This window comes from Spinacia oleracea, chromosome 3, assembly GCF_020520425.1.
Source record: "Spinacia oleracea cultivar Varoflay chromosome 3, BTI_SOV_V1, whole genome shotgun sequence".
In the NCBI taxonomy this organism is placed as follows: Eukaryota; Viridiplantae; Streptophyta; class Magnoliopsida; order Caryophyllales; family Amaranthaceae; genus Spinacia; species Spinacia oleracea.
Genome location: NC_079489.1, coordinates 67,595,394 through 67,620,450, shown reverse-complemented (window position 1 = coordinate 67,620,450; position 25,057 = coordinate 67,595,394). Strand labels below are relative to the sequence as shown.

General features: G+C 33.6%; 4 protein-coding genes across 5 annotated transcripts; 1 reads left to right on the top strand and 3 right to left on the bottom strand.

Moving 5' to 3' along the window:
* Positions 1-821: 821 nt before the first annotated feature.
* LOC110783491 (protein NRT1/ PTR FAMILY 8.3) lies at positions 822-4,650 on the bottom strand. Its single transcript, XM_021987831.2, has 5 exons — positions 4,343-4,650; positions 3,384-3,489; positions 3,049-3,266; positions 2,079-2,635; positions 822-1,719 (listed from the first exon to the last, which is right to left on the bottom strand). Exons 1-5 carry the CDS (start codon positions 4,397-4,399, stop codon positions 924-926), a joined length of 1,734 nt encoding a protein of 577 aa, XP_021843523.2. The 5' UTR covers positions 4,400-4,650; the 3' UTR covers positions 822-923.
* Positions 4,651-5,155: 505 nt separating this feature from the next.
* On the bottom strand, positions 5,156-8,285 carry LOC110783492 (protein NRT1/ PTR FAMILY 8.3). Of its 2 annotated transcripts, XM_021987832.2 has the most exons (5): positions 8,147-8,285; positions 7,203-7,308; positions 6,893-7,110; positions 6,261-6,817; positions 5,156-6,182 (listed from the first exon to the last, which is right to left on the bottom strand). In XM_021987832.2, the coding sequence occupies exons 1-5, from the start codon at positions 8,195-8,197 to the stop codon at positions 5,390-5,392; spliced, it is 1,725 nt and encodes a 574-aa protein (XP_021843524.2). In that variant the 5' UTR covers positions 8,198-8,285; the 3' UTR covers positions 5,156-5,389. The 2 variants fall into 2 exon arrangements, with proteins under 2 accessions (XP_021843524.2, XP_021843525.2); XM_021987833.2 differs by lacking the exon at positions 8,147-8,285 and having other exon boundaries at positions 6,991-7,110.
* On the bottom strand, positions 8,147-12,461 carry LOC110783493 (protein NRT1/ PTR FAMILY 8.3-like). The gene is made up of 5 exons (XM_021987835.2): positions 12,209-12,461; positions 11,178-11,280; positions 10,883-11,100; positions 10,195-10,751; positions 8,147-9,864 (listed from the first exon to the last, which is right to left on the bottom strand). Exons 1-5 carry the CDS (start codon positions 12,257-12,259, stop codon positions 9,042-9,044), a joined length of 1,752 nt encoding a protein of 583 aa, XP_021843527.2. The 5' UTR covers positions 12,260-12,461; the 3' UTR covers positions 8,147-9,041.
* Positions 12,462-14,546: 2,085 nt separating this feature from the next.
* LOC130469757 (protein FAR1-RELATED SEQUENCE 5-like) lies at positions 14,547-17,053 on the top strand. The gene is made up of 7 exons (XM_056839215.1): positions 14,547-14,901; positions 15,000-15,070; positions 15,474-15,740; positions 15,941-16,076; positions 16,161-16,242; positions 16,509-16,768; positions 17,034-17,053. The coding sequence occupies exons 1-7, from the start codon at positions 14,547-14,549 to the stop codon at positions 17,051-17,053; spliced, it is 1,191 nt and encodes a 396-aa protein (XP_056695193.1).
* The last annotated feature ends 8,004 nt before the right edge of the window (positions 17,054-25,057 follow it).

The window sequence follows — 25,057 nt, the reverse complement described above, 5'->3', positions numbered from 1 at the left end:
AATCGGATCGAATTTGACTGGTTTCGGACTCAAGCAAATTTATATGGATCAGTCTGGACCAGACTCGAGAAAGGTTTGGATCGGACTCGACTCAAATATCTAAGTCCAAAAAATTATGAATTGGATTTGAATTTGGCAAAGTCCAATTCATTCCATCCAATTTACACCCTTACATGTAGACATTGGGTCTTGACCTAATTTTGGTGGGAGGTTCCTCTCTTTTACCCCTTCTTCCATTGTGAGTCCATGATGCCATGATGGTGACCAAGATGACCGGGGATGGGACTAAGAAGGCATCGAGGCTACTTCCGGCCCTCGAGATCCCGGTCCTTCTCTCATTTGGATTAGGGAGTCTTATTTCCGATGCGTTGCTTTAGCTTTGCCTGAAAATTGGGTGGGAGAAATCTTCCGTAGTAAACAAGCAAAAAAGTTTTGAAACTGAGAATTACTATAAAGGCAACCTATATGCAACTAATCTAAGCTACTGTGCACAATGCATGTATAATGGCTTCAACATATGTGTAAATTACGAGCACATGTATCATGGAGTTTGATCTCATCCCCTATCCTTATTTATCTTTGATGCTTACATTTTTATTTATTAGTTTAGTTTAATTAGTTGTAGTTGTTGGGGGCAATGCCTCTCTTACCGGAAAAAAAAAAACACTACACATTGTAACATGCCAAAAAAAGTATAAAATAAACAAACTTTGTTATACACATGTCACATTTTAAGTGGAGCTGTTTGAGTTACAAGCTACACAATTTTTTTGGCCTCTAATGGTAAGACTGTTAGTATTTGAGTGTTTTTTAACACGTGATGAAAAATGACACAGTTTGATTGATTCACATAAAAACTTTGCTGAGAATTTGAGCATCACAAATTTACAATAAAGTGAATACTACTTATGCAGAATATATCCCTATGAAGCCTTCTTCTGTTTATACCTCATGGCACAAAGGATGTACACCAACAGGTTCAACAAGCTGAGAACAGCCCACAGAAAGAAATAATTATAAAGTTGACCGTTGTCTAGATTATCCGGTATCCATCCCGGTCTTCCCCCGGCAGTTGTAATGGCTGTCACAATCGTTAACACTAGCGAGTTCAAGTAACTTCCCAACGAAGATGTTAATAGCGAGAATGCAGTACACAAACTTCTCATAGCATCAGGTGATTCATCATAAAAGAACTCCATCTTCCCTATGTAAAAGAATATCTCTGCAGCCCCCATCAGGAAGTATTGAGGGATTTGCCAGAAAATGCTGCTACTACTACGTTGTGGGGCTGCCAACCGTCTGATCTCTACCATACCAGCAGCTAACATGCACAAAATGGAGATGACTTGACCGATACCCATTCTTTGCAACTCGGTGAAACCCTTTGGTTTGCCTGAAAACTTCCTAGCTATAGGCACAAGAATCTTATCATAGAAAGGGACCCAAAATATGATGCTGATTATACTGAAAGTTGATAAGGAGGCTGCTGGGATTGTAAAGGAACCTATTCTTCTGTCCATCACCATTCCTTGCTCGATGAATGTGGTTGACATTTGTTCGTAGACAGACGAAAAGATAATTGCAGTTGCCCAGATAGGGATCATACGGATTAATACCTTTAGTTCTTCGACCTGTGTCACTGTACATAATCTCCAACTATTGGAGAAATCCTCAGTTTTCATCTCAGTGGCTGACAAAACAGCTGCTTTATCCAGGAACCTGCAGGTAATAATAGTAACCTTAATCATATACACCAATATTACATAATACTAATCTTTGCACATTCAGGATTCGCATAATCTTTGCTGTCATGGCAATACAAATTACAAATATGGGCGGGAAGATTCGAACCTGAGACCTATCGTGCACAGGCCCTCAGTCTTAACCACTAGGCTAAGACCTCATTGGTTACTAATTCCTGTAATGGTGGTTGTTTATTTTCAGAGAAGCGAGCAGAGATGTCTGTGGAAATTCTACTGCTCCTCTTAAGGAATATTGTATTATTTGTATATGGTAAATTTTTCATACAATAATAGTAAGAAAGCTAAAAGATCGATGCAAGTGATAAAGAGAATTACTTCATTTCTTCAGTGTGCTCTAGCTTTCGACTTCCTTCAATTGCTGAATGTATGTCTGAAGTCTCATAAAGAAGACTAGTATCCTGTGGAACTTCCAATTTGAACTTCACCATTGATGCAACTACAACTTGGCATATCCTCGTTAACGGACTTCCTCCAGGTCTTTGAAACCGGTAGAGGGGAGTTCCACAAAAGAAAAATACAATAGAAACAACCATGAATAAGGCAGGAATCCCAAACCCTATTCCCCATCCAACATTTTCTTGTATCCAAACAATAAGAGTACTCGCTAAAAGGCAACCAATGCTGATAGAAAAATAAAACCAATTGAAAAAAGACGCCTTCTCTACCCTCTCGTAAGGGTCAGTATCATCAAACTGATCAGCACCAAACGAGGAAATACATGGCTTAATCCCTCCCATTCCTAGTGAAACTAAATAAAGCCCTGTGAATAATATTGCATATTGTGACGGGGTAGCTGAAGGGCAAATGGAACCCTCACATTCAGCAGGCTTGAACGTCGGAACTGATGCAGATAGGGTCAGTGTAGACATTCCCTACAATATTAGAACAACGCGTCAAAGGTAAGAATTGATGATGTGTCTTTTACTCTCCCTCCGTCCGTAAAAGAAGTTAACATCTTTAGTTTTTTTTGTTCTGCAAACCAAGTTAGAATTCCTCACTCCTTTTTCTTTGAAGTTAGGCCCCATATCCATCCACTCCCCTTTAATCTCCGTGCCACACTAAAAAAAGGCCTAAATGAATTTAGGGACGAAGGGAGCATGATTGAAATTTGGTACTTGAGCTACCATTCATGGTAACTAAAGCACATACTGTTCAATAGAATGAAGCATAAAACCAAAGAATGGTGATGAAGGATATTCAATGATCTCATCTATATCCGTTATAGTCTAAGCTAATAGCATGCAGGGAAGTAGAGCGGAACAAGAGAAAAAGATGAAGAAATTACGAGGAAATGAATAATGGAGAAAACAGCAATAGTCCAATATTTGCCCCAATATGCATCAGCCAAGAAAGCTCCAATAAGAGGTGTTATGTAACATGTGCCTGACCAGATAGAGACCATTCTTGCAGCGGAGACATTTCCTTCATGTAATTTTCTGGTGAGATAACTAACAAGGTTTGTATTAACACCATAGAAGGCAAGACGTTCACAGACCTCATTACCTGTGCATAGAAGGAGAAAAGGGGGGCAGGGGAGGGTTAAACGGTTAAGACTCAGGATTAGAGCATTTTAGCAAGAATAGTAATAGTAATGGCTAACATTAACATTCCATCACCCACCAAGAATAAAAAAGCAGGCTCTCCAATTTCCAGTTTTACTCTTGAAAACAGGCCTCCCTTGAAAATCTTGTGCGCCATCTCCAGTAGTTAGTTTACAATTCTCCTCCTATTCATAAGAAAATACAGATCAGGAGCAGACAAGTAATCCTGTAGACATTTTACAGCTGATACTGGTACTTATTCGAGTAGCAAAGTTGATATTTAAAGAAATCTCAGCAGCAACTATCAGTGGCTAACAGGTATAAACCAACAATTATGAATAACTCTTGATTAAGCTACTAGTAATGATACAATTCAGCAGTTGGGGCCATCTGCAACACCGAAACTTTCCAAAGGGTTCAATTTATAAGCAGTCATTCTTTGATTAAATGATTTCATCTCCTCAAGAATCCATAGGCTTATCAGTTTGCTGAAAACTCACAGATTTCTACAAGTCAAGTGTCAAGATTGGATTTTGCGCTCCCAAATGGGGTCTGACCCCATGACCCACCTCGATTCAGGATTAGTCAAAGTCTAGTAGGCTCTGGATTACCAAAACCGCCCTTTATGTAATTATATTACCACATAAGAAGGTGGAAACAACAGCAATCATCATGGGTAAATGAAGAAAATGACATTAATGCTTTATGTTTATAACTTGCAATTATAAATTATGTTTGACCTTTATTGATAAACCCATCTAAACAAACAAAAATTCAAGTAATAAATAAAAAAAAATTATCCCACAACAATGAGAACAACACATGATGAGAAACCATTAGAGACACAAAGGACAAACCGATAAATGGTGTAGACAGGGATTCGATCCAAGGTATTGGTACAATGGTACTACCCCTTGAGACTTTACCAACAAAGATATTTGACATATAGATGATCAGATGAAAGAACACCTATTCAAGCATTGAAATTCCACAAAAGAAAAAGGTTGATCAAATAGTGAAAAAAAGCAGGAAAGAGACCTGAAGAAGTGCATCTTCCAAAAGCAGGAGCTGATCATCAAGAGTAGTACTAGTCATCTCTTGAGTCTGCTAATTAATCCGGACTTAATTAGCTTCTTAATCCTCCCACTTGCCCTTCAAAGTTGTATCCACCATTTCTTGAGTTTAAATTACTTTACAACAATTGACGTTCTCAGACTCAAGAGTGTGGAGTAATAAAATATTAATATCTGACAAACAATGGCAGCTTCTTAATTTCATTTAAATAATCGGAAATTAAATGGGCATTATATGACGTGTTGAGAAGTTCATGACATTGACTTGCATGATATTTAAATAATTTAATACTAAAATATGAAAAGGCCTAATAAAACAATTTAAAAGTTAGAGAGTGATTTGTGGTTTTAAGACAGCATCATAATTGTTACAATTTGTTGCGTATAGCTTTAGTAACTTCCTTATGTTGCAATTAAGAATTAAGATCTTCTTCTTCTTATCAAAAGAGAGAAAAAGAGTACGGAGTACAATAAAAAGACGATATCAATGGGTCAAGATGAAGCTAACCTATTCCCCCTTCCGGAAAAGGAATTTGGGTCAATGTCTAATTCTCTTCGTAACTTTTATTTACAGAATCGCCTTATAATTTAATGAGTAAGCTAAAATAGTCCTTACGTTTTATGAGTGCTCCAAATTCGGACCTAAAGCATTTCACGCAACTCATCGGATTCGATTTAACGTATAGATGACTAGATGAGAAAACAACTTAAACAAGTAACCACCATCGCCCCCTAAACTAGAAAGGATGAAATGTGATTATACTTTACAAACACAGAATAAATAAAAATATAACAATACAGAAAATGACCAACGTACCTTACAAGTTAATTACATTCCATTGCGAAAAGGCGGAAAACTTCACTCAATTAGCTATACATGTGAAGAAGAATCAAACCAAAGATTTACAATTAAGAGATACAAATAGCAGGACTCTAATCTTTAGCTAATTATATTACAGACAATTTTCTATCTATGAGATTGAGTATGAAACAACAATGATGACGATACCTATCAGCCAGAAGCTGAAGCATTCTTCTGCTTATACTTGATGGCACAGAAAACATATACTAACAGGTTGAAGAAGCTGAGACCAGCCAAGAGCCAGAAAAAGTTATAAAGACGACCCTTGTTTAGATTATCAGGTATCCATCCGGGCTTCCCACCAGCAGTCGTAATGCTTGTTACAATGATTAGGATCAGTGAGCTCAAGTAATTCCCCAATGAAGTGGTTAAAAGAGAGAACGCGCTACATAAACTTCTCATCGCGTCAGGTGATTGGTCGTAGAAAAATTCGAGCTGTCCAATGAAAGTAAAAACCTCTGCAGCCCCCACCAAGAAAAACTGTGGAATTTGCCAGAAGATACTAAGTGGGACAGGAACATGTTCATTGATCAAACCAAGCTCTTCTGCGATTTGCAATCGCCTGATCTCAACCAAAGCAGCAGATACCATTGCAAGGATAGAGATAAAAAGTCCGATACCCATCCTTTGGAGATTTGAAAACCCTCTTTCGTTACCAGTAATCTTCCTAACTCTAGGAATGAGAAACTTGTCATAGACTGGCACCCAAAAGATAACGCTTATGACATCGAAAGTGGAAAGTGATGCTGCTGGGATGGTGAAAGTTCCAACTCTTCTGTCCATTACCATTCCCTGTTCTATAAATAGTGTTGCCATTTGGGCATAGACAGCTGAAAATACAATCCCTGTTGCCCATATAGGGATCATGCGGATCAAGAGCTTCAATTCTTCAATTCTCCATTTGTCATCAGAATCTGATAAAACAGATGCTTTATCAAGAAACCTGCACCAAAAGCATTACAAGCATCACTATTCTTGTAAAATTGACAACAGTATTAGAAACAAGGAATGGGAAAGTTACTTCAGGTCTTCAGAGTGCTCCAGCTTTCGAGTTCCTCCAATTGCTGAAAGCTTTTCTGGAGTTTCATAAAGGAGAGTAGTATCTTGTGGAACATCTAACTTACGGTTCTGGAGAGATGCAACTACAACCTGGCACATTCTTGTTAATGGGCTTCCGCCAGGTTTTTGAAACCTATACAAAGGAGTTCCAGAGAAGAAACTTGCAATAGCAATTCCCATAAACAATGCAGGAATTCCAAACCCAATGTCCCATCCAACATTTTCTTGTATCCAAACAACAAGAGTACTTGATATAAGTGAACCGATGTTGATAAAGAAATAAAACCAATTGAAAAATGATCCTTTCTTTGCCCTCTCACTAGGGTCTGTATCATCAAACTGATCAGCACCAAAAGATGAAACACACGGCTTAATCCCTCCTGTTCCAAGTGCAATAAGATAAAGTCCCACAAAAAGTACTCCACTTTGGGCTGGAGTTGCGGAAGGGCAAATCGAACCCAGACAGTCAACAGGCTTAAATGCAGGAACTGATGCAGATAAGACCATTGTACACATCCCCTACAGTTTGTAAGAAAAGCCTAATTAAGGCCAAATCACTTATAATGGAATTACTCAAAAGGTTTCAGAAATCACAATGAAGTAAATTGTGGAGAAGACAGCAATTGTCCAATATCTTCCCCAGTATGCATCAGCCAAGAAAGCTCCCAGAAGAGGGGTAAGGTAGCACGTGCCTGCCCAGTTGTTAACATTTCTTGCAGCAGTGACATTTCCTTGATGCAATTTTCCACTCAGATAGTTGACAAGATTTTTCGCAATACCATAGTAAGCAAGACGTTCACAGCATTCAGTACCTGCAAAGAGAATCACGGTATAGAGTGTAAGGAGTACAAAGACTTGCCATTACAAAAGATAATGCATAAAACAAGTAACCTAGTATACATACCGAGAATAAAAGGGCAGGTTCTCCAGTTTCCAGTTTTGTTCTTTAAAACGGGATTCCCTTGAAGATCAACAGACCCATCTCCGGCATATTGTTCCCTGTTTTCTTTCTGAGCATATCAAATAAAGATCAGAAACAGGCAAGGGTTCATTCAAAATTCTATAGGACAAAAGCTAATGTGGAGGCTTTGATTAATAGAGGTAAGAAGCTAAAAACTCCATAATTGGTAAATGGTAAACATGAGCAGCAAATTGGGTGCCAGTCAGAAATCTCGGTTGCAACCTTTTTGGTAGTAACAGGTACAAACATCACAACCTAATACATTGGGTTTTTCGTTTATATGTATCGTTTTCCAAAATTTACTTTATGAGTATATGCTAAAGAATCCAAAATTTCCAAGGATATAAACTCGAAAACTTTAAATTTGCAACAATTTAAGGCATCAATATGAAACAGAAACTTCAAATCCTTGTGATTATGCTCCTTTCATAATGACGCAATTTGCAGACTGGATAAACGAATCTTAGATTACACGGAGAGTGATCCTTGAACAGTTTATTATCGGCAATTCAGCATGAATAGGACCAATTTACAAAAAGGCTCAAGGCACACGGAGGCGTCATCCACAATTTAAGCATAGATGAATGAAGAGTTTCATGATCATATTTATTACAGAAAACAACCATAAAAATTCTGACAATTTTCGGTCAAAGTTGGCAAAAAATTTACATGAAAAGGGGGATTACTGCAACAGTCAACAGCAACAAATGTTTTGATTCACGTACAACACAATCGTCTAGCTACAGACCTGATATTAATACAAAAATCAAGGGAAACAGCTACTTAATTAAGAGTTCAACAAATTCCAATAACTGGATTGCTTCTAATAATAATAATAATAATAAATAAAAAAAAACAATCTAAAAAATAAGGAGAGAGAGAGAAACCTGGAGAATTGAATCTTCTAGAAGCAATTGATGATCATCTGGAGTATTCATCGCCGTCCTCCACGTTTCCCTGCAACTCAAAGTCCCTGTCTTTTTATTCGATTAAAGATGGTGAAATGAACTTAAATCCCTCGAATAAATATCCATTAGTATGAACACAGAGCTGAAAAATAATAGCAATAAATAGAATATAATTGGTGATATACTGATATTTGTAAATGTGTGACACATTATACCATTGAGATTACCATGGTAAAGAAACGCATGAAGCGGCGTAAAAATATGTGAACTATGTTTATACCTCTCATTTTTCAAATTCAAAAAGCAAATAATTTCGTAATCTGATATTCCGCATTACTTTGCTAACTATATACACGCAATTCCTTGGCCCAGTGGTTAAGACTGAGGGCCTGTGTACAATAGGTTTCAGGTTCGAATCCCCCCACCCCCATTTGTAATTTATATTTCCCTTGAGGCTCATTGGAATCAAAAAAAAAAAAAACGGTGGAAACTCCTCATAGTAGAACAAAAAAACACTCGTGTAGCCGTATGCGCCTGTTGTCACTCCTTCAAAAGCTCTTCAAATAAGATCCTAGCCACAACTTTCTCTTTTACAAATCATTAATATTGTCCACCATGTAAATGCATGTTTTAAGGTTTCACTACAGGGTTAAACAAACATTCATTTATAAATCCAGTACGATAGCAAAGAACAAATAATAATTATATGAAAAAAGAAACATACTTGGATTTGGTTCAAGTGGTATAAGAAAAACAGGATCCTATCTAGCTACGGAGTATAATACAACCATTAGCTTTGAGCTGAAGCATCAGAAATTTAATATTGTACACTTAACACGTTAACACCACCAGTAGCAGACTAGCAGCTGCTTTCCTAGGAAGCCATCTTCTGTTTGTACTTGAGAGAACAGCAAATATACACCAACATGTTTAAGAAACTCAGTCCAGCCAAAAGCCAGAAGAAATTGTCGAGGTGACCTTGATTTAGATTATCCGGAATCCATCCCGGGTTTCCTCCAGCAGTGGTAATGGCTGTCACGATCGTCAGAATCAACGAGCTCAAGTAATTACCAAGTGATGTTGTCAGGAGAGAAAGTGCACTACACAAACTTCGCATGGCATCGGGTGACTGATCATAGAAGAACTCCAATTGCCCTACAAAGGTAAACACCTCTGCGGCCCCCACCAAGAAGTATTGCGGTACTTGCCAAAAGATATTCATTGGGACAGCAACATCTTCGTTGACCAAACCCAGTTCATTAGCAATCTGCAAACGTCTTATCTCCACTAAAGCAGCAGCTACCATGGAAAGGATGGAGATGAAAAGCCCAATACCCATTCTCTGTAGTTCTGAAAACCCTCTCTCTTGCCCCGTAAACTTTCTAGCTATTGGAACAAGAACACTGTCATATACTGGGACCCAGAATATAACACTGATCACATCAAAAGTGGACAACGAGGCTGCTGGGATGATGAAGGATCCGATTCTTCGATCCATAACCGTTCCTTGTTCAACAAACATTGTTGACATCTGGGCATAAACGGCAGAAAAAACTATTCCAGTAGCCCATATAGGGAACATACGGATCAAGATCTTCAATTCTTCCACCTGTGTTATGGTGCACAATGTCCATGGGTTGGAGAAATCCCCGCTTTTCATGTCAGCTTCTGACACCACAGCTGCTTTATCCAGGCACCTACAAAAGAAACACAGCACCCACAATTTAGGGCCAGTTCGGTATCACTGTCAGTTTCCAGTTTTTTGGTTTTGTAAGTCATTTGATTTAAATTGAACTATGAACTAAAAGTAGTCAAACCTATAGTAATCATTGTGGTTTTCATATTTTGGTTTTTACCTTTGTAAACAACATAATTGAACTATGAACTAAAAATAGTCAAACCTATAGTAATCATTGTGGTTTTCATATTTTGGTTTTTAACTTTGTAAAAAACAGAAAACTAGAAACAAAACACGATACATCATAATGGGAAAAAGAATCTAAAAGTTACATGGACAAGAAGATTACTTTAGTTCATCAGTATGCTCCAGCTTTCGACTCCCCTCGATAGCTGAATGTTTGTCCTGAGTCTCATACAGAAGACTACTATCTTGAGGGACCTCTAATTCACACTTACGGAATGATGCAACAACAACCTGACACATTCGTGTTAACGGGCTTCCCCCAGGTCTTTGAAACCTATAGAGGGGAGTTCCTGAAAAAAAGCTTGCAATAGCAACAAACATGAATATTGCTGGAATGCCAAAGCCAAGGCCCCATCCAGCATTTTCTTGCATCCAAACAATAAGTGTACTCGATACAAGGGCACCAATGTTGATAGAGAAATAAAACCAATTAAAAAAGGATCCTTTCTTCACCCTCTCGTTGGGGTCAGTATCATCAAACTGGTCAGCCCCAAAAGAAGATACACATGGCTTAATCCCTCCAGTTCCCAATGCAATCAGATAGAGGCCCAAAAAGAACACTCCATACTGCGCTGGAGTGGCTGAAGGGCAAATTGAATCGATGCATTCAGGAGCCATAAATACAGCAACTGATGCAGATAAAGCCAAGGTACACATTCCCTACATAACATAACAAATATATTATGATAAGAGTGGGAGAAAAGGGGGGTGTTAAAAGATGTCATGAATGTTTAATGTGAAAAGGCAAAATAGGCAGAAAACAGCAAAAGAAAAGGATATCCAGAAATTACAATCAAGTAAATCGTGGAGAATACAGCAATCGTCCAATATCTTCCCCAATATGCATCTGCTAAGACAGCTCCAATAAGTGGTGTTAGGTAACAAGTTCCTGACCAGGTAGTAACATTCCTTGCAGCAGAGACATTTCCTTGATGCATTTTTTTGGTCAGGTAACTTACAAGGTTTGTGGCAATGCCATAGTAAGCAAGACGCTCACAGCATTCTGTACCTGTAAAGAGAGAAAGAAGGGTTTAAACACTGTGATAATGTGAAATATAATCAAAAATGAAAACAACATTTATGTACCAAGAATAAAGGGGCAGGCTCTCCAATTTCCAGTTTTGCTTTTAAGGACAGGATTTCCTTTGAGATCAACCGATCCATCTCCAGTACATTGTTCACCATTTTCCTGAACACACAGCAACCAATGCAGAAACAAAAAATAAATAAGGGGAACCAGAGGACTGAGAGAGTTATGTACATCCTCAACAATAGAGATACCCCAACGTCAATGACGATGCATCAGAGCATCTAATCATCCTTGCCAGAGGCACATTGAGTATAAACAAAGTCTACTTCGAGTTACCATGAGACTGAGGTCTAAGAAAATAAGATTGACTATGAACATCGAAGCATGCCGTATAATAGTATCAAAAGTTCCATAGGCAAAAATCAAATAAGAGCAATACGCCAAATCATCACAAAGTAGCATTAACCTTCTAATCAAGGAAACCACCAGAGAATTTTATACAGGCGATTAATTCACCGTGCTAGCTCTCCTCATTCTCCAATTATGCAGAAGCAAGTTACTTGGTTGAATACTTCAGAACTACCAAAAGGCACGACAAAACCACAAAACTTGTTGCAACTTGTAACACATGAAACTACTGTCAGATTCATTAAAAAAGCCCCAATTCCATGTGTGGAGTATGATACAACAACATAAACGAAATCCCAAATTAATCATATTTCCTGTATCACCTCCTTAATAAACTACCCAGTAACAACAAATTCAATTTTCGATCAAAACCCTAAAATTATGCTCTTAATCAATCACAACACCATAATTTCCAGATCTTTATAGCTAGAGTAAGCTACACTACACAAAGTACAGAACACGCAATTGTCAACTAATTATCCTAAATGTCAGATTTTTTACCGATTCATAATCCCTTGTAATCAAATTGAGAAGGGTAATCAAACCATCAACAAAATAGGCGATTAACCAAGAAAATACCAACCGAAATTAAAAATATATTAGGCTACTGCTCCAGCAATTTCAAAAATTGAAAATAAAAGGAGATTGAAAATCGGAAGATCAAAGAAGGAAGTAAAACCTGTAAGAGGCCATGTTCTAAGAGCAATCTCTCATCTTCTTGACTACCCATCTTCTGATCTTTCTTTCCTTCCTTGTGTAACACAATGCAAATTTTCACACCTTCTTTTTCTCTCTCTTTTTTTTTTTTTTTTTTTTTCTTCTGGATAATTTATATTTTGCAAGATGACAAAATTTGTCAACTTCAAGGAATCATTTTAAGATAGAGAGATTCATTTCGGCTGAAGGAATCTAGCCTAAATGGAAATTGTGCAGTCGCAAAAATTTGCGTGCCTCATTTATAGGGCTTAGCAAAACTATAAAAAAACCAAAAATCCCAAATCCGGTATCGGATCCGAAAATATGAATGCGAACCGATTTGGTTATCGATTTAGATATCCGATCTAAAACTTAGGTATCGAATATAGTTACAGATGTCATTTTACAAATAACAATTCCGCTTGCATGGACCCGGTCCACTATAAGGCTATCATGGACCAGGGTAATTAGGTAATTTGTAGCGCATATACCGTTAGGAAATCACGTGATCCAAAAAAACAGAACGCGAGACCCAACTAAACCCTAAAATCACTATTCTCCAGCAGCTTCTCTCTCCTCCAGCAGCTTCTCTCTCCTCCAACAGCTTCTCTCTCTTCGAGCTTCAACAATGGACGACGATTTAATCGATTTGAATATCGATTTAAATCGCGCAATAGAAGAAAAATTGTATAATTATGACGGTAATATTCGAATCCTAATAACTAACTACGAAGAATTATAGTAACTTTCATACTCATTGAGTAATTATTATTATTTTAGAAAATTTAGAGAATCATAGAGAAGTATATGACGTTGAAGATAAAGATGAAGGCACATCTCAGCAAGTTATGGTTGCAAATCAATGTATTGAAGAAGGTATGATATAGTATCTCTTAATATATATATAGTAACTGTTATGTTGATATAGTTAACATATTATAATTGCAGTAGTGTAACTAACATATAAAGAGGAATTATATTTAAAATAAAGTAACTATAATTTAAGAAAGGTAACTATATTAATTATAAAGTAACTTCACATAACGAAATAATCTATATAAGAAATAAACTACATTTAACTTATAGTAACTATAACATGTAAAGAATAACTATAGTAACTGTAGAGTAACTATAACAAATAATAGATCCTAAGTAAGTATGTTAAATATAGAGTAACTATAACATATAAAGAGTAACTATATGAACTGTAGAGTAACTATAACAATCAATAGATTTTAAGTAACAATGTTAAATATAGAGTAACTATAACATATAAAAAGTAAGTATATAAAATGAAGAGTAACTATCACATATAAAGAGGAACTATATACTGTAGAGTAACTATCACATATAAAAAGGAGTTATATTAACTGTGAGTAACTATAATATATAAACAGTAACTGTATAAAATGAAGAGTAACTATCACATATAATGATAACTATATTTAAAATAAAGTAACTATAATTTAAGAAATGTAACTATATTAATTATAAAGTAACTTTCACATAACGAAATAATCTATATAAGAAATAAACTACATTTAACTTATAGTAACTATAACATGTAAAGAATAACTATAGTAACTGTAGAGTAACTATAACAAATAATAGATCCTAAGTAAGTATGTTAAATATAGAGTAACTATAACATATAAAGAGTAACTATATGAACTGTAGACTAACTATAACAATCAATAGATCTTAAGTAACCATGTTAAATATATAATAAGTATAACATATAAAGAGTAACTATATAAAAATGAAGAGTAACTATCATATTTAATGATAACTATATTTGTATTTGTACAGGTTCAATAATACATTCAATTGATACAAACCACAACATCTTTGAAAATCCAAATAATGAGCAGGAAGAAAACATTGATAAAGAATTAGATGGCAGTTTAATTGGAGAAGCAAGGAAAACAACCGATGAGATTTATGATCTATATTGCAAACATGCTGCTATTATTGGTTTAGTGTACGAAAAGGGAAGAATAGATATAAAGAAGGAACTACAATTGTTAATGAAAAATACTTCTACTGCTCTGCTGCTGGAATAAGAGACCCTCCTAAAAACAAAGAACTCAAAAAATGAAGATGATCAATCAGATGCAAAGAAGAAAGAAAGGAGAAAGAGGGTTATGATAACAAGAACAAAATGTGAAGCTCAAATATTTGCAAAGAAGAATGAAAATGGAGATTTTGAAATAGAAAAGCATGTAGTGGTACATAATCACCCATTGACAAGAGAAATAAGTAATTATCTCCACCGATCGGAACGACAAAGGACAGAACCTAAAAAAGAAGCTATTGAGGCAATGTCAGAATGTGGTCTAAGACCAATGGAGTCTTATAGGTATATGTCAACAGAAACTGGCGGAGACGACTGTGTTGGTCATACGATGATTGATCATCTAAACTACTGCTACAAGTTAAAAATGAAGCAAATTGATGGCAAGGATTCACAAACACTAGTGAACAAACTGTATGACATACAATCAATAGATCCCGAGTTCTTTTTCAGAGTAAGACTCAATGCTGAAGAAAAAGTTGAGTGCCTATTTTGGAGGGATTCTATGATGAGAGAAGATTACAAAATATATGGAGATGTTCTAGTTTTTGATACTATATTCAGAACCAATAAGTACAATCTCATATGTGCTCCATTTGTTGGTATAAATAACCATTGGAAAAACACAATGTTTGCTTGTGCTTTCATTGGGGATGAAACCACAGAATCTTTTGTTTGGGTGTTTGAAACTTTTCTGAAGGCTATGGGAGGAAAGCACCCTATATCAATTTCACTGATCAAGATGCAGCTATTGCTGCTGGAATAGAACAGGTACCTCTTCATATATTATAGTTACTATGTTGACAATATAGAAACTCTTTGTTAAAAAAGTTACTATTTTGACAATATAGTAACTCTTTATAAAATATAGTTACTATTTTGACAATATAGTAACTCTTTATAAAATATTGTTACTATTTTTACAATATAGTAACTCTTTATAAAATATTGTTACTATTTTGACAATATAGTAACTCTTTATAAATTATAGTTACTATTTTGACAATATAGAAACTTTTAATACAATATAGTTACTATTCTGAAATTATAGTAACACTTTATAAAGTATAGTTACTATTTTGACAATATAGTAATTCTTTATAAAATATAGTAACTCTTTATAAAATATAGTTACTATTTTGTGGAACTATATATATTCATTATTGTTTTTCAGGTTTTTCCTTCTTCAAGACACAGGTTATGCTTGTGGCACTTGAGTAAAAATGCAAACAGTAGGTTTGGTTTATTGAAGTCTGATAAAAAGTTCAAAAACGCATTCTACAAGTGTTTAAGTGGGTGTATAACACCAAATGATTTTGAAGAAACTTGGAAATCTATGATCAACACTTTTAAGCTGGAAAAAGATGACTGGTTCAACAGATTGTATGGTCTTAAAGAAAAATGGTGTACAGCTTTAAGTAAAGATTTTTTTTTTCTGTCGGTATACTTTCTTCACAAAGAAGTGAAAGTACAAACCATGCTGTTGGATTTAAAGCAAATAAAAGTACAACATTAACAGAGTTCTATAGTATTTTTCAAGCTACAATAAATCGATGGAGAAAAACCGAAGAAAAAGACGACTTTGACTGTACAAGGGGAATACCTACTTCAGAGCTAAGTATGAGTGCTATATTAAAACAGGCAGCAAATGTATACACGATAACACTTTTCCGTGATTTTGAAGAAGAGTTCAAGCTTTCTGTGGCAAGTAGTACAATGTTCAAGGGAAGTGTTGGAAGAACAGTGTTTTTTGAAGTGTGGATAGAAGGAATAACAGGTAAAAAAACTATAAATATTTATTTAATATTTGGAGTAGATGTTCTTTTGAATAATATTATATTATATGTAAATAATCTAACAGGATTAAGGCAAGAAGTTCAAAACAAAATGGAAGATTCAACCGTCACTTGCACATGCAAAAACTTTGAAGAATCTGGATGGTTGTGCTTCCATTGTTTGAGAATATTGCATTTACATTCAATCAATACAATTTCAGATCGTTAGATAACAACAAGATGGACTAGATATGCAAAGAAACAGATATGGAAAAGGGTTGATACAATAAAAAGGGAGAAAGGTGAAATCAACAATTTTACTGGTTGAAGATTACATATGATCAAAAGGTAATTTTTCAATATACATTAGTTCATTTTCATATAGTTACAATTACAGTAGATATTTGACTTCATGCTTAAACTTTATACCACAGATACTATAACTTAATTTTGAAAGGGCATAAGATAGCAAAGGCCAGAAAATTTATCGAGGAGAAGTTTAAAACGGATAATAAAGCAGTTGATGAAATCATAAAAAAGGAAGAAGAAAGGAAGGCAAAAGAAGAAGCTGCAAAGATAGCAGAACAAGAAAAGGCAAAAGCTGAAGCACAACGACAAACACAAGACGAAGAATCAACTAATTCTGAAATAACAATTGTGCTTGATCCTGATCGTGCTAATACTAAAGGAAAGAGTAAGAAGAGAATAAAGGGTCAATATGACAATTACAAGCAGCCATCAAAGAAAGGAAAAAAGAAACACAAAGAATTTGGATCCAAGACACCAAATATTCAATTATTTACACCTAAAGAACAACTATTTTAGTGATGTTCTTGTTTTATATTATAGTTTTGACAATATAGTAACTCTTTATAAAATATAGCTACTATTTTGACAATATAGTTACTCTTAGTACAATATAGTTACTATTCTGAAAATTATCTCTTTATAAAATGTAGTTACTATTTTGACAATATAGTAACTCTTAATACAATATAGTTACCATAAAATGACTTATAGTAACTATATATTCATCAAATAATAAAATACCATAAAAAAGAGAGTAACTATATCTTATTAAAGATAACTATATCTGTAAGATAGTAACTATTTAGATTTATACACCAAATTATTCACTATTAATATATACTAACTCTTCACATTAGTGGTCACCCTTCTTTACATATAGTAACTGTTTATAAAATATAGTTACTATTTTGACAATATAGTAACTTTCGTTATGCAATCATATGACTTACAAATTTATAAGAGTAACTATATTTTTAAAAAGGTAACTGTTTCATTCAAATAGAAACTATATTCGTACTTAGTAATTGAACAATATGACACAAATACTGTAAAAGTTATAATTACTCTCATATATCAAACAATTAAAAATCACTGAGAGTAACTATATCAAAACTAGAATTAATTGTATTTTCTAAACAGTAATTTGACTATACACTAACACAAAAAATTAAATTGTTTTTTCACCAATAATCATTATTAACCACGTGAAGCACCTCGTCCACGTCCCTTACCGCGTTTGCCTCCTCTAGCGCGTCTCCCGCCTTTGCCACGTCCTTTCTCTTCAACAATGACATCTGTCTCAGCTTCATCTTCTGTTTCAACATATTTGGATTTCCTTGCTGAACTATTTTTTGCAACAATTTCAATTTTTGAAGGGTCATTCATGTATTTCTGCGTCAACTCTTCCCTTTGTTTAATTAAGGCATTCCAAAACATCTTGTTTCCTGTTTTCCCTAAATGCAACCATTTGTTTCAGAAATTCATCCCTGTAAACATTCAAATTTGACAACACAATGGTGCTACACAAACAAGCTCTTAGAAACTTCCTGAAATCTTCCTGCAAATATTTGAACAGAAACTATTAAAATAAAAACAGTAACTATAATAAAAAAACAATAACTATGATGAGAAAATAAAAATAACATCAATTAATTTAAACACAGAAACTTACATCTGCCAAGGGATCAAAGTCAAAAATCCCAACACCATCTTGTATAGTTTCAACACCATGAAAGACCATCATAAACATCATCAAATAGACACAACAGTCTTTGTCAAAAGCACCTCGCTTCCAATTACCACCAACTGGGATAAATCTGAAGCTTCTAATATCTTCATGATGAATGTTATCCATATCTTTCAATAGTTTTTCCAATGGAGAACACTGTACAAAACAAAGTATTTGTATTCAATAAGGACAGGATTAACTATTAAAATCATATAGTAACCATTAAAATCATATAGTAACTATTAACAACATATAGTAACCTTTGGAATCATAGAGTAAATATTGTACACATAATTATTTCTAAAAGAGTATAGCAACTATTGCACACCATATAGTAACCTTTCAAATAATATAGTAACTATAGTACACATAGGGTATCCTATTAAATCAGACACTAACTATTTATACTGTTTTAAAGTTAAAATTACTTTCTAAAAAAGATAGTAACTATTTTAAAAACATAGTTACTGTTTTAAAAAAATAGTAGCCTTTTTAAAAATATAGTTCCTCTAAAAAACTCAGACTAGTATAAGGGTAACTATAACATTTATAAAGTAACTACAATAAATATAAGGTAACTATAAAAAAAACTTACCAAGACAGAAAAAGATTTCTTCCTTCCTTCAATCTCTTTGGGTTCAAGAAGCATATTATCAATGAAATAGACACTTTTGTCTTTCATACTAACCACAAATAGATAGTAATGCTTCGGATCTTCAATCAGAACAGGAGAAAAAATCTATATAAAAAAGAAAAACAACAGATTACAACTACAAAAAGTAGACAAAAAAAAGAAAATAATATAGTTATATAAAGAAAATATAATTCATACCATATTACAATCTTTCAAAGATTGAACTGCATTAACATCTTTCACACCATAAGAAAGACAAACAGACAATTCAGACAGAAATTTTGCATCGTCTGGTTTCTCAATCAATGCAGCAACATATTTCTGCAAATAAATATTAGAAGAAAAATTAAACAAAGGCCAAAAAAATTAAAATTATTAACATTCCATATTATTAAAAGTATAACTTACACAGTATGTGCCACCTAAAAACAGCTTTTGGGGACAACCAGCAGAATTCCTTTCATTTTCATTCAATAAGAAAGCCCAAGCTTCAATATGAATCAAAAGAATATCAAAGGTAGAAGGAAGTGTCTACATGTCATCTCTTGCTACCACAATAAACGGATTGTATTCAAGAACTTTATCACTGAAAAACATAAAAAAGAAACAATAACTAGGTCAGAAATATTATAAAGATTACTATAATAAATAAAAATTAACAATAGAATATAAAAGGATACTATAGTAAATAAAAGGGTACTACAGTATATAGAAGGTAACTATAAAGTATAGAGAAACTATAGTATACAAAACATAATTATAGTATATGAAGTTACTATAAAATACAGAGGTAACTATAGTATTCAAATGGTAACTATACAGTATAAAAGGTAACTAATATATACTTCCTCCATTTTTTTTAATTGCACCATCTTAGATTTCACGCTTGCCAATGAACTATTTTAACCATTAATATCTCTCATTATACAATTGAAAAAATTATAAAAATTTGATAATTTGAAAGTATATCTCGAGACGAATCTAACAAGATCCCACATGAATATATTTTTCTTTACATATAAATCACAAAAAATAACTATATAAGAATATGTGAATAGTGTCAAAACCTAAGATGGTGCAATTATAAAAAAATGGAGGAAGTATAAAAGATAACTATAAAGTATAAAAGGTAACTACAAAATATAAAAAGGAAACTATAAAGTATAGAAAGAAACTATACTATATAATAGGTAACTATATCAGATGTAAAGATACTATATCAAATTATAAAGTTACTATAACAAATATTGAGATACTATATCAAATATAAAGTTACTATAACACATATACAGAAAAACAATAAATTATGAAATGAAAAAACTTCAACTTACTCAGTCAAAATACCCTCTCCATCAGACAAAGCAGCAAAATCCACAACTTCTTGAACAAATGCTGAAAGATGTCTCATTAAATCTTCAAATGAAATCATAAACGGAGACATGAACAACAGGTTCTCCTCTATGCCATAGACACTCACATCCACATTGGATACAACATTGTTGTTAATGATGCATTTTTGGAATGCAGCCCCACACGCGCTCACATTCATCCATTTCATCATCATCATCCTCTGTAGTTCTTTTAATTTTGGCATTAAAATCATCAAGAACTTCATATATTTGAGAGGTAGCTTGAGCTGGATTACCAACTGCTTCAGTAGATGTTGTTGGATCAACAACGGCAGTAGACAAAACTGCAGGCTCAGTTGGAACAACAGCAGAAGGTTGAGGGGCAACGGTAACAACAGGATTGTTACTATCATCAAAAAGAGCATCCCAACCAATTGGTAGATTCTTCACCATTTGATGAAAATCCACTAACTCATCAACCATCTTTTGATTAGTGGAATTCTCCTAAATATCATCACCATGGCTCTGTGCTGCCATCGAAGCCTGTATTTTGAACAGGTCGTCAGCATGGATGGCCGAAACGACATCCAAATCTCTCCTCATCAACAACCACTGACCATGAAACTTCTGTAAAACAAAATACATAAATTTAAATATGGAACATATTAGGAAAATTTAATTAAAAGTACAACAAATATTATAAGAAAAGGTATCTATAGTATATAAATATAACTATATAAAAGGTTACTATAGTATATGAAAGGTAACTATAGTATATAAAAGATAACTACAGTGAATAAAAGATAACTATAGTAAATAAAAGGTAACTATAGTATGTAAAAGGTGACTATAGTAAATAATAAGTAACTATAGTATATAAAAGATAACTATAGTATTTATTGTATATAATACAATTACTAAAACAAAGTAATGATAACTTAGTGTATCAAAGATAACTATAGAACATAAATGATAACTATAGTATATACAAGATAACTATAATATATCTACAATTACTAAAACAAAGATAATGATAACTATACTGTATAAAAGATAAGTATAGGATATAAAAAATAACTATAGTTTATAATGACAAATATATCAACCATAAAGTAAACTTACATCAGTGGCTTTGGAGATAATTTCTTCATCACTAGGATGAGAATCAGGGAGCTCAAACTGAAGAATCCTAGGACGCCGACTTGGACATCGACGGCCAACAGAGGGCTGTTCAGCACTTCTCCCACTGCTGTCAGGTTCACCTTCTTTGGAAATAGATTCTATTTGTCTCAAATCTATTTGACCATCAACAAAAACAATTTTTTTGGAAATTTGATAATTCTCCTTCTCCAAAATTCCAGAACCATATAATGCACTCATATTTGCATTTTCAGCATGAATCCGATCAGTTACCATCTTCGATGTCCAATGCTGAATAAGAGGTAATTGATCAGGAATACTACTGGAATTCCTAAACTTAATCCTCTGAAAATACACAAGTTGCAAAAACACAACACAACCTCCAAATGTCTTTTGATCTTTGCCTTTCAATAAACAATTTTTAAATTTCACAGTTTCCTCACATAATACGTCAAGAACGTATTTAAACCAATTGTATTGGGGAATCATTTTAGGATCTTCCAAAGCCTTAGCCAATCGTAAATCTACAGTCCTATTGGCTGTAGTAGTAAAAAATGTAGAAAAAGCAACAAAAATAAACAATTGTTTAAACAGATCACCACCGTCTGTCAACAATTTGATCCTTTCCTCAAGCAACCTCACAGGAATTTGAGCATTGACTTCTTCAAATCCAAACTCTTTTCTCCACTTGATCTTTAAATCCAAATCATGATTAGTAGAATTGCGCCCGCGTTTAACCCCTTCAACCTCCAGCTCAGAAAGGGGGAGCATAAACAAATCGTACACATCATAATCAGTGATTTTAAACTGCTTGGAATCACTGATAGTGAACAAAGAACTCACTCCATCAAAGCATTTGATGCACCAGTACATCATTTGAGTGTTCTTTCGACTTAATTGAAGGCATAACAATCCTCCAAAGCCTATCTCTTGAACATCTGCCTTTTGTTCAAGAGAGAAGTCTTTAATTAATTTACACAATGATCCTCCTGAACATTGTGTATCAAAATTAAACCTGAAAATAATGAATAATGAAAGTAAGTCAGGTATTTCAAACATATAGTAACTATTTAGAACACATAGTAACTGTTTAAAACATACAGTAACTATTAAAAACATATAGTAACTATGTAGAAGATATAGTAACTGTTACCAATATATAGTAACCTTTCAAATAATATAGTAACTATAGTACACATTGAAACTATTTAAACATATAGTAACTGTTTAAAATATATAGTAACTATTTAAATCATAAAGACACTATTTAGAACATATAGTAACCTTTGGAATCATATAGTAACTATTGTAAACATAGTACACATAGAACCTATTTAGAACATATTTAAAAACATATAGTAACTATTTAAAACATATAGTAACCTTTGGAATCATATAGTAACTATTTAAAACAAATAATAACTATTTAAAACATGTAGTAACATTTGGAATCATATAGTAACTGTTTACAACATATAGTAACTATTTAAAAAAATATAGTAACTATTTAGAACATAGTAACTATTTTGAACATATAGTAACTATTTAGAACAATTGACTAAATTAAACTAACACTTACACGATAGGCAGGCCATCAGCGCCAACTTCTTTCAAAACTTGTCACTGGAGTTGATGAGATTCAGGCTGTGGAACGTCAACCAGAGAAGAATTTTGTAAAACTAGTTTATTAGGTTCTTCTTCTTCAATTGGTTCTTTTTCAGGTACAAGCTCAATTGCTTTTGTTTTCGGATTGCCAGCCTTTTTGTTCTTCTTTATAGACACAGATTCCTTAGCAACTGAAACAAAACAATTATAAAACAAAATATTACTATATAGTAACCATTACAATCACATAGTAACCAATAAAATCATATAGCAACCATAATAGAATATAGAAACCATTAGAATAATATAGTAACTATTACAAACATATAGTAACCTTAGAAATCATATAGTAACTAATGTACAAATAATAAGTTCTAAAATACTATAGTACCTATTGTACGACATAATAGTAACATTTCAAATAATATAATAAATACATAAACATAGAGTATCCATTTAAATCAGATAGTAACTATTTATTAGACATAGTAACTGTTTAAATTTATAATAACATTTAAGAAAGATAGTAACTATTTATAACACATAGTTACTGTTTTAAAGTTATATTTACTTTCTAAAAACGATAGTAACTATTTATAACACATAGTTCCTATTTTAATGTTTATTTACTTTCTAAAAAGACAGTAACTATTTATAACACATATTTACTGTTTTAAAGTTATATTTACTTTCTAAAAAAGATAGTAACTAATTATAACACATAGTTACTATTTTAAAGTTAATTTACTTTCTAAAAAGACAGTAACTATTTTAAAAACATAGTTACTGTTTCAGAAATATAGTAACCTTTTAAAAATATAATTACTCTGAAAAACTACTAGCACTACGAACATACCAGTCACTAAATAAAAACACTTAAAAACTTCGTAACATAAAATAAAAGGTAACTATATCTTTGAAACAGTAAATTCATGAAACACTAACAAATAATTTCAACAAAAACCACAAACATTTCAATAATTCAAAATCAAACAAAAAATAAGTTCGAATTACCAGGAATTTCTTCAGAAACAACATTTGGCCTTCTTCCTCGCCTTCGAGGAGCTTCAACTGCCATTTCAGCGACGAAATTGTCGATTTCAGGTTTCTTCGCTGCCGGTTTCTTCGCTGCCGGATTCTTCGGTGCCGCTTTCTTCACCATTTTTTAGAAAAAAGAAGATCGGAAGAGTAATTTGATGCAAATGGATGAAAATAATCACTGAAATTAAATTTGAAATGGAGAGAGAAATTCAGAGAGAAGTTCGAAAGCAGTTTAGAGAGAGAAGTTGAGTGAGAAGTTCAAAAGCCGGGAAAAAGGAAATTAAAAAAAAAACATATATATAATTAAGAAATCACGTGGTAGTTACATTTCAGCAACACGCAACTTCTCACACACGAAACCACAAAGACAATAATACCCTGGTCCATAGCATGGACCCGGTTTAGTATAGTGTAAATATACAAATAATGGATACCAATAACGATTCAATAAGCCTTGTTTAAAAAAAATCAATTTATGTTATGAAATATAATATGGATGCCCATTACACCCCCGTCAATAATCTAATATATATATTATTATATATATAAAGGAGGCATATTTGTTGAACTATTAGAGCGCCACCTAGGATTACTATTAGTTTCGGCCAATGAAAAATAAGATTTCTAATTTATTTTTGAATTAAAAAAATCGGGTGCCACGTGTAGACACCTACTTTTGTCCCCATTCCCGAAAGGGAAGGTTCGATGATGAAAACATAAATCTCCACTTGACAACGCATCTCCTATAAAATAAACGAATCTCAATTCCCCTTTTCATTTCACCCGAAACCTGCTATTTATAGAAACCTGCTAAAAATAGTAAACTGCCGTAAAAGGCAGCTTCTAAAAGTGGCAAGTCATAAAAGATAGAAACCTGTCAGAATTAGGTGTTGCACTCCAACATAAAATCCTAAATGAGATAGAAAACTGCGAGAATCCTATTCCTAATATGATTCGGAAATAAGAGTTACGTATTAATTAAAATCCTAACGAGCCTAGAGTTCGTAACGGGCCCAGACGCATTCCGTCATGAAATTGATACGCACTAAAAGACTCGATTAAGTCTCAAACACTACGGATTTCAAGAATCCGAATCTGACTAAGAAAACAGCCCAGACCCTATTTTCAACGCTTGGCTCCCAGGCCTGGGCGCTGAAAATACCTGGGTACGTGTTT